At 35.3% G+C, this 11,107-nt stretch overlaps 1 gene segment (V, D, J or C); it reads right to left on the minus strand.

Moving 5' to 3' along the window:
• Positions 1 to 6,026: 6,026 nt before the first annotated feature.
• Positions 6,027 to 9,013, minus strand: LOC113664098. The segment is given in 3 exon segments: positions 6,027 to 7,776; positions 7,816 to 7,997; positions 8,121 to 9,013. Coding segments are annotated over 3 exon segments (348 nt in total).
• Positions 9,014 to 11,107: the final 2,094 nt, after the last annotated feature.

Raw genomic sequence — 11,107 nt, forward strand, 5'->3', positions numbered from 1 at the left:
TTTTTTTGTATAATCAATTTCTATTCAGAAAAAAAATTTAAACCTTTTTTAATTCCTTGTTTTTATTGTTTATTTATTATTTTGATTGATTAATTATTTTTACTTTCTTTATGTAAAGCTCTTTGAATTACCATTGTGTATGAAATGTGCTACAGTATAAATAAACTTGCCTTGCAGTGTCATAGACTAGATAAAATGATCGAGAAATGGAAAATTTGAACCTGAGAAAAACTTTGAAAATAACCATAATGGCATGTCTCCGTGCTACAATAATAATGATAAAATCAAAGTTTTTCACTGTGGGGACATATCTTTATAATTACAATTTGACTGTATTATTTGTGTCCCCCTTCAAAAATTGCTCATAAAATTGTATATATATATATATATACCTACTGTTAAATGAAATTTATGCCCATGGCCACATGCACCAAATTTGGATATGTTGTAGACCCTGGTCTGAAGTTTGTTGCTATTACTTTTCTAAGCGATTCTAAGAGGTCTAAAATTGGCCTTTTTTTCCCATAGACTCCCATTATAAACTTTGGAGATTTATAACTCGGCAAGCTTTCGGACTATCTACACCAAACTCGGCCAGCCTGAATAGTAGGGTGATACTCTGAACAAAGGTTTAAATTGGTGTACTGACTGGCCTTTCGATTGTGCCGCAGCCCCACCCCCAAAATATGCAAAATAAAAAAATTTGCACAAAATGGGCATGTGATATATCAAAACACTCGGCACAATGAGGGGAATTGCCTCGCGGTGTATTCTGATGACATCACGTGACGACACATGATGTCATGTGAAAATCGCGTATCAAAACACTCAGCCCAATGAGGGGAACTTCCTCAGGAGTATTCGAATGACATCACATGCTCGTCTCCAAATGCTTTGGCACCCTATCTTTCTGTCCACTTGCCTCCAAAATTAACACTGACCCTTATGTTCATTCACCTCTAAAAAGTACCGGCCTTTGCGAATACTTGCCTCGTCAAAGCCAACATCAAAGTTTGTCGCGACAAACTTTACAAATCTAGTAAATATTTATTACTAATACTATTTATGCCTGTGTTAAGATCTCAGATCAACAGTGCCATCTGGAGTTTGGTTGACAGGAAAGAGTAGGGGTACATAGTTATCCATTAAATTCTCATTTGTTCCTCATTCACTCCTTATCGAAGCACTGATGTGAGGAATAAAATTGGTTTACATCTTTATATCTGTTCTCACTGCTTTTGACCCTATGTGTGAGGATTTAACATGGTGAACACTCAGATGTGAAGACCTTAATACTTGGCTTGTACAATTTTGATAACCATGCTAGCACACAAAGGCCAGAAACATTTATTTTGTCTAGTTGTGTTATTTCATAGTCAGCCTCTTGGCATGTTAAGGCCTGAAAAGGTCATGGATGAAAAATCTTTATGGACAATCTTTACGGGCCTCACTGCAGAAGCAGAATTTCGGCATATAAAAAAGTATAACAATTTGTTTTAAGCTGATATATATATTTTGGCACTGATGTTTAATTTGAAGGAAGGAAAATTCTTGATGTCTCATACAGGACTGCATTATATATGCATTATATATTTATGCCACACCAGAGCAATGCAGAGCTGTGAGCAAGAGGTCAGAGAAACTAAACAGAAAGGCAGAAACATAGATAGACTGGGGGAAATAGAGCAGAAGAATATGGAGCTGACATAAAGGAATCTAGGATAATTCAACCTTAAGGTGAGTGGGAGCTGAAAACCAGCAAACTACAAGATACAGGTCATTGCCATAGAAACCTTTGCCCGGAGAGATCGGCGACCCTCCTGTCCCCTAATGTGAGCACAGTGCAGATTGTAGGTCACATACTGTATGCCACCAGCAACCCAATCACATCTAATATGTCTTTGACTTGTGGGTAACAGATTGTGCCGTGAAACTGGTCTGTTCTGGCATGTAACAGTTAAGTAAATGCATAACATTTATACAAAAGAAAAATGATAATACAGATTATTAACAATAAAATCAAATAATAATCAGGATGAATAAATTAAAGAATTAATTAGTAGACTTGTTATTGTTGTGTTAGTGGTGTGCATGACAGGAGGCTGGAGATGTGGACATGACATCAGTGCCTGGATATCTCTGCAACCATCAGAGCAGATAAATATTTGTTTATGCTATTATATGAGCTGCCCACAGGGGGCAGGGGTAGAGGAATAATTTGGGTCATTGACACAAGTCATGGAGGAGGCAAGTACAATTGTACACTGTGTGCACAATTATTAGACAAGTTGTATTTTGGTGCTCTTGGTCAATCCAAAATGTTAACAAACCCTTAAACCTGAACATTTAAGTAGTAAAAATGAAGTTTTAGCTTTCTTAAGAGAATATCTATATGTACACCGTTATTAGGCAACTATTAGTGTGCAGAATTATTATGCAACTAAATGAAAACCAAAGATTTTCCCGTCTTACTTGTTAATTTTCACCTGTTTAAGAGAGAATAGTAAACTCAAAATTTACAAATAAACATTACTGAAATTAAAAAAAAAAAAAAAAAATCCTCAGTGACCAATATAGCCACCCTTCTTTTCGATAACAGTCACATGCCTTCCATTCACAGAGTCAGTCAGTTTCTTGATCTGGTCAGAATCAACTTTTTGTGCAGCCACAACCACAGCCTCCCAGACACTATTCAGAGAGGTGTACTGTTTACATTCACTGTAAAGTTCCTACTTAAGAAGGGCCCAAAAGTTCTCAATAGGGTATAAGTCAGGTGAATAAGGGGGCCGTGTCATTAGTTTTTCATCTTTAAGGCCTTTACTGGCCAGCCACGCAGTGGAGTACTTTGATGCATGTGATGGAGCGTTGTCTTGCATAATAATCCAAGCCTTCTTGAAAGATGCAGATTTTTTCCTGTACCACTGCTTGAAGAAAGTGTCTTTTAAAAATTAGAGTTGATTTTTTCTCCATTTTCAACCCGAAAAAGGTCCAACTAGCTCATCTTATTAATATATTACGGAAAAAAGATGTGCCCTTGTGTGCATCAAATCATAATTATGGTCTAGGTTTAACATAACAGCTAAAATAAAATATAAAAAGGTGCTTTTCTCTGTCTCCTGGTTGGATAAGCTGCAGTGTATATGTATATGTACCTCGTGACCTCTTACCTGGCAGCTCCATCTCCAACATCCTTCTACCAATATACCCATCTTCTTCCTCGGTACATGTCAAAACTATCTCAGTCTAGCCTCTCTGACCTTGTCCCCAAAACAGCCAACCTGAGCTGTCCCTCTGATGTGCTCGTTCCTAATCCTGTCAATCCTCGTCACTCCTAAAGAGAACCTCAACATCGTTTTCCTCACTGCTACAGTTTTTAACCCATACAGCAGAGCTGCTCTCACGACTGTCTTGATTCTAGCTGACACGCTTCTGTTACACAGTGAGTTATAAAAGTATTGTGATTCTGATTTAGAGATTGTGAGCCTTTGGATTTTCTTTTGCCTTACATACGAGTTACTCATCAAAGCTTCACTACACCTTTGAAATTAGATTCAGCTGAACTATCAAGAAAGGCCAGAGCTTAAAAACTGAACTTCACCAGTGAAGAGAGTTCACTGTTCTTGTTCTTTATACTCTGTTCCTTCAGATAACAGGAGTAAAACTCTTTTAGCTTTACATTCCTGGACTGAGTGCTGTGGCTGGTTCTCTTGACTTTAACCAAGTTTAAGGTTACTGATGTTTTGCACTTGTAATGACTGTCAAATTGTTTGTGTTTATTTTATATCCCATATGCTGGGTTACTGTTGTATATTTGTTTTTCTATTTTATTTGGGAATATTTTATATATCTGAGAATAATTTTGGCGTTGTTGTTCAGTGTTATGTCTTAATTGTAATGCAATGTAGAAAATTGGAGTCATCACGCTGAAACCCTAGAATCTGTACTGTAGTTTTTACTTATTGAAAATATCAAACCAAATCAAATAAAATTTTATTTGTCACATACACATACATACAGGGTACAATATGCAGTGAAATGTTTTATGCAACTGTCCAGTATAAGAATAAAAAATATAAAAAAGTATAAAAAAGCAAAAAATAAGAATAAAATAATAAAAAAGTATAAACTATATAAGAAAACTATATAAAAATATGAAAATATAGATGAAGAAATAATGTATATGCTGTGAATAGAAATGTTAGGAGTGGAGTAACTGCCATATCACATGTAACTGCCATACAACTTACCCATGGTTATCCTTATGTAACAATCTCATCCAATACTATAAAGAAACAAAGTGAAATTAATGCAGCAAAAAGAGAGAAAAGAAATAAAAGACAACAAAGACAGAGAGCGAGGAAAAAGGAAGCTGTGGAAAATAAACTAAAAGAAATGGGGAAATTGTTAGTTGACATAAAGAAATTTAATATATCTGATTAAAAAACTGTAAAGAAAAAGACCAAGAAGGAACCTGATTCAACACAAAGAGGAACAGACACTGTACCTAGACAGTTGGATCAAGACCCATCATCTTGCTGAAAGAAGATTATAGAATTGTTATAAGTTTTCTTTTCCATTTTTATAATGATAAGGTTCCTTTACCTTTATATGAATTTTATTTTTATTTTTTTATAATGACAAGTTTCATTTACCTTTATATGAATATATGTAACCATTACGTGATTAAGAAATTATATAATTTTCTTTGGTATGTTTTAGATATTAAGACAAAGAGTAACAGTGAAAGTTTAAAAAGAAATCACAAGGCTTTGTGTCAGCAGCTTTCTGTCAGCAGCATAAGAACACACAATAGGACGTGCAGCCTAGGAGACTTCTGAGGATGTTTTGCAGAAGCATGAGATCATGAGAGACCTGACAATAGGCTGACAGAAGCAGAATGGCGTTATGAGATCATACTAATAAATGGTACAAATAGGGTTTTAGAACCAGTTATCGGTGTGCATTCACCTTGAGGCAAGCTCATTGTGTTATACTTTGTGATTGCTTATAGAGGGTGCATCAGGAGAACAAACTCAGGCTTACATTAAGAGTGTTTCTTGGTTTGTTTTATCTTTGCATTTTACTTATTTCTATTTACGCTAGAATTGTTTGACTATTTGAAGGAGATTTTTGTTTGTAATTTTCTTTTCTTTTACCTTACATATATTACATACATCTATTTGTATTACACTGCTTTTAATAAAAACAAGGCCTCCCATTGTGAGGATCCTGAAAAGGTCTAAGTCTGACTCCTTCATCTAAAGATTCAATCAATAGAATAGGTAGAAGAACTTGGAGCAGAACCTTTGTTAGAAGACCGAGGGGACTTCGAAGGACATCTGCGTTCAAGGTAAGACCAACTCTGATAGTTGATCTTGTGTTTTCAATACTAACCCGTGCAAACTAGGACACACCCTTTAGTGGGATTGTGGAAGGCTTTCCTACACAATCCGAAAACAAGTGTCACTAAAGGACACGTATGTCAGTATAAATTACTTCAATACATATGCATAAATATACATATAAATAAATGTGTATGGTTTTTAAAGATTGTCCTTAAAGTGTCCAGGTGCAGTATGGTGTGTAAATAGTGTATAAAGTGGCACTGTGCTGTGCAAGTCCAGAGTTAAAGTGTCCTTAGAATGTCCAGGTGAAGCATGGTGTGTAAGTAGTATATGGAGTGTATAAAGTGGCTTTATACACTCCATATACTACTTACACATCATATAATATTAGATATTGTTTGTGGAATTTGAACTTTGCACATTTAAAGTGGGGACACCTGCTGATGATCCAGGTTCTGTTTTATAACAACATTTAAAACAATGGATTTTAAAACTGTTGTCACTTTAAATGTTGAGAAAGTGGATGTTCAAAATGATCAAGATAAAATGTACTGAAAAGTATGAGACAACAAAAATAAATATTTGCTGAAATTGTAATTTATTGCATTCATATAAAAAATTAATATTGACCTTAAATTAGATTAAATATTAAACAAATATTAAATATAAATATTAACATAATATTTACATTTAATTTAATAGCATTATTTATTTTACACTTATGAAAACATTAGAATATTTTAAATATTCTAATGATGTTAGGCTAAATTGTTGGAATAAATGGGATCAGACTAAGTTGGAATAAATTTCTAATAACTTTGTAAGTACACAAAGTACTTGTGATGGTTGAATATAAATATACCAGTATATTGTTTCTGAAGCAAACACTGTGTGTAACCAATGTCCATAAGTGAACTGAATAAATCCAATGAGTTATTTTTCAGTACAAAAGGCACTATCCACGGCTAACGGTAATCTGCAGCAGCAACGACATTAAAACGTATAAGGCTTCTACAATTCTAAACTGTGACTTGCAATATAAAAGTGATGTATAATTAAGAACGTTGCATAAACTTTTATCTCTTTCTAGTGTGACCGCAGGCTTACACTAACAGCAAGAGCAGTATACCACACAGCACCCCACATACAACCACCCTGCTGGCCATGAACCTATTGTACATTGCTCTGTTATTATGGTCTGCTTACCAATGCAAAGAAATGAGCACAGAAATGAACAGCTGTACAGTCAGTTATATAGTAACATTAATGCTGTCTGCTCGGATATTGTACAAAGAATAAATAAATTAGTGGTAAACCGTGCTTCTAAATCATAAGTGGGAAACTTTCCTTTGCTCAGGGATATGGGCAGCATGAAATGCTGTTCATTTGTTTTATTTACATTTATTGATATGTTCTCTTTTCTGTAGTATCCAGATATCCACACATTTTATGAATTCCTCCATCTTCTGGTGAAGGTCATTGTAGTTGTCTGTGTGAGAAAAAATTTGTACACACTGAACACTAGAAGCATATTTTAACAAAACCTCATTTTACACTGCATTCAACTGTGTTTATGTTCAAAGGATTAAAATGGTGGACATTTTAGAGGTACCTTTGTTCACATCAGGAGAAAAAGGAAATTAGTTTAAAAAGTGAGGAATTCATAAACAAACTTCACTACACCACCATTATGTAGCATCTAGAAATGTGACTATACCGACAAAACTGATTATTATTTTTTTTTTTTTTATAGTCCTGCAGTGTCACCTTTACTTTCTGTGTGCTTGATTCTAGGTGTTTAACAGAAGATTCTAATTGTCCATATCCTCGTTTACTTTTATGTTCAAAGGTTTATGTTCACATTCTGTTGCACATTATGACAGGAGATTTCTTGATGCATACAAATCAACATGTACTGAGCATTACCATAGTGTAGGCATTCCACTAGACCAAAGCCACAATGTCTCAGTATAGAGCTCTGTCCTTTCAGTTGGATCATAAAGCCACCTTTATGATCACCTTTACAACATCATACTATTGTCTGATTTCTGTTAAACCCTAACAATTTATTCATTGCATTCATTCATTATTCATTCATTATTCAACGTCAGGGTCATCCGTAATCTCACAGTCATTATTTAGAATAGATTCAGTAACAGAAACATTGACCTTTGGCAATCAAATGTACACGCAGTTAAAGTGACAACAAACTTTCTACCTTCTAATACAAAAAGTATTGTTTGTGTCTTTGGTTAACTGATAGCAGGTTGGTAAAGGGAGGATCGTTGATGTGGTGGTATAAGTTTTTGTAAAGCCTTTCACTGACTCTGTATCACTGTGTTACTCTTAGAGCACAGTGATAGAGAGCAGAATCTGAGAGCTTTAGACCTCTGATAGTAAGTTCAGTACAAGTCTGTGCTTGTTCTTGACTCTAATCGATGATCATCAGGAGTGCTATCATCACCACTACAGTATATGACCTTGCTCCTTTATACAGTAAAAACTGTGGTGCGCTGTTAGGATATTGTTTGTACCAGTAAAGCCAAACATATTCACTGCTTGTCTCCTATGAACATTTCAGAGTAATATTTGTTTCTTTCCCCACAATGTTGGCATCTTCATCCGTTGGTCCAATTTTATCTGCAAAACTGCCTGGAGTGAAAAAGAATATAAAGAAATACATCTGCAACAAATGTTTTCAAAAGCAAATATTAACCAGTAAATTAGGAAATTACTATATGCTTGAAAAACATATTATATAATACAATGAATGACCTGTAACTAGAGTGAGAATCAGTGGTGTGTATCTCACTATGTACAGTAAGTTGTATAGTTGAGCCATTTCTGAACACAGCTCTGTGACGATTCTGTATAAGTGCTGTATGTGCTGAACTTTACACGTCTCTAGAAGGCCACACACAAGAAGTGACACTGTTGTAGTGTAACTTTGTACAGAACTTCACTTCACAGTATCAGTGACAGTGAATTGAGTCACCAATAAAACAAAGAACAATATCAGTGTTACTTCACATCTTATTGCATTAGATGATAATAATCTGTGGTCTCTGTGTTTGTAACAATGTTCAGTTTTAAAAGTGAATTGAACTTTCTCACACTGAACACTGTGCAAAAGAGCAGAAAACAAACGATGCACTAATAAATAAGTCACTTCTAGTAACCAGTGTATAAATACCCGGAATTGTTCTGTACTGTTTATACCATCTGTAGAGATAATGCTATGTGGAGAGAAGGTTTCATGTGTAAAACTGTAACACAAACATATTAAAGTACACACATCAGCAATTAAATTACACTAGAACTAAAGGTTAAAGACAATTAATTTATCTTTTTTACTTCTTTCTTGTAACAAACAGTGTTCAGATTTTCTCAGCATCTTATAATGAAAATTTGCTTTGTGTCACTCATTATAAAAAATAAATTCTCATATTTTTGCTGATTTAGGTTATCATGCCTTATTGTAGCATTGCAGAAAAAGAAAGGTGTTTAAACCTGTTACATGTCTACGTCTCGTTACCGAGCCACTACCGCTAGGAGGCGAGACTGCATCAACTTCATTGTAACTTCATTGTAACTTTTAAGCATTAAATCCTCCAAATACACGGTTAAATTATATACTGTTTGAAAGCTTAGACTCTCGGGATTTTATTAAGTGCAATATGATTTATAGTAATTTAAACATTTGATAGAAAATTTGAACTAGGTGGCGCTAGTTCGATCTGTTTACTCACCTTTAACGCTGGTCTTTAAATTTCCATTTCTTCACATTGTCACTAATGTTAATGTATTTTCCAAAACAAATGCTTGTAAAAATCGCCAAGAGTCCAAGAAACTTGAAAATGTAATCCTTTTAATCCAAAACGCTTTGCTCGCTTCACAAGAATTATGTGTTTGACCGGAAACTGAACACACCGCTTCTCTTCCGCCCTTTGTTCGACTCCTACGTCTCATTGGACGCATACCAAACTTTCAAAACACATCAGATTTGTAGTCGAGGATCTGACGAATCAAACAAGCCCTTGCATGAGCCAACCAGTGCCTATGCGGCCGAGATAGGCAGCTAAGAAGCCAATGAGGTCTCTCCATGCTATGTGGGTGACCCTCCCCTTGACTGACATTTGCTCCGTCCAGTAGCGATATGATGTTTCGCGAGCATCATAGCTCTTTAGCCAATAAGGAGACGATTCCAACGAGATGCAACATGATACATCTGGTGAGGGCGGGCTGTGCAATGAGCGTGCGCATATTAATTTTTTTCAGCTTTATTGCGCAATTCTCGAACGTTTCACACTCTCACACCTCAGGGTGTCAGTTTACAGGCATTTTTTCAAAGCAGAATTCTAGGCAGAGGGGTTCTCTTTGTTATAGGACTTTTGAACTAAGCATGCAGTCCTTTTATACAAAGTTATACAGTAAAAAAATAAACAAGAAAAACCTGAACGGACGGACATGTCCGTAGAAAAATATTCATATAAAATCCATTTTTGAGTCTTTCGACTTCATTTTTTTTTTTGGTGAAAGCCAAGACATGTGGCTATGACCCTCAGTTGTTGTTTACCAACCATCATTAAATACAGCAATGTATGTAATCAGTTTATCAGGTAAACGACTCAGATGGAAATAAAAATCCCCCATTCTAGCCTCTATAACTCTGTGTCAGTAAGGCTTAGAATCAAGTCAGAAACTAGAGACTCTCTTCTTTCCAATGAGACCAAGCTCACCTCTGTGTGTCAAAGTATATGGGAGCTGTACCACTTTTTATGTGGATATGTCATCTAGGCGAAAATCATGAAAATGGGGGGGCGACAGGTGAGAGGATTTAAAGCCTCAGATTCCCAAATGCATTTTTCCCAAAGTGAATGACTTCCTCTTAAACCTTTTAGATATACAGACCAGCTTTTATGTCTTTGACTTTCATAAAGCTTCAACTTTAAACCTTGTGGAATTAAGCCTTGAAATAATCGCCAAATTAGCTATGAGACCTACAGATTATATAATAAAGTTTAAACCCACTCTACTTTATAAACAATAAAAGCAGCTGCTTATTGTCCTGCAGCGACAGACAAAAATGTTCATTGATTCATTATTCATCATCAGTAACTGCTTTATCCTGGTCAGGGTTGCGGTGGATCTGAATTATATCCTAACTCCACTGGGCATAAAACAGAAAATAGATCCTAGATGGGACATGAGTCCAAAGCAGGACACTCTGTACACACACATTTACACACTTATTCAACTTAATAATGTGATCATTCAGACAATCAGCTACAGGAAGATTTGATAAAGTTGGAATCATAAATACAAAAAAAAAAAAACATCCAGCTCAGAAGGCTAGAGCCAAACCTAATCACATAATTATGTTTTAGATGATCTGTGTATATTCATCAAAGTTGTGTACAAGCAATAACCATAAATCATAAAACAAGGAAAAGGTAAATCCACTAACAGTTTCCTTATTCAAATATTTCGTCTTCATTGCATCTGTACAAGCCAACAAATTCTAACAAATTAACATGTGTATATAAAAACATCAATCATTCAGTTACATCTTTAATGAATGTAGTGAATCTTTGGGGAAAACTGAGCAGAAAGGTGCATTAAGTGTATCCATCAGTGACACATTTATGTCTCTAGCAGTATAATTAAATTGTATTTTCCAGCATGAAAAATTTACAATTTACTGTGAATAATGTAGGGGGCACGGTGGCTTAGTGGGTAGCACGTTTGCCTCACACCTCCAG

This window comes from Tachysurus fulvidraco, chromosome 1 (genome assembly GCF_022655615.1).
Source record: "Tachysurus fulvidraco isolate hzauxx_2018 chromosome 1, HZAU_PFXX_2.0, whole genome shotgun sequence".
Lineage (NCBI taxonomy): Eukaryota > Metazoa > Chordata > Actinopteri > Siluriformes > Bagridae > Tachysurus > Tachysurus fulvidraco.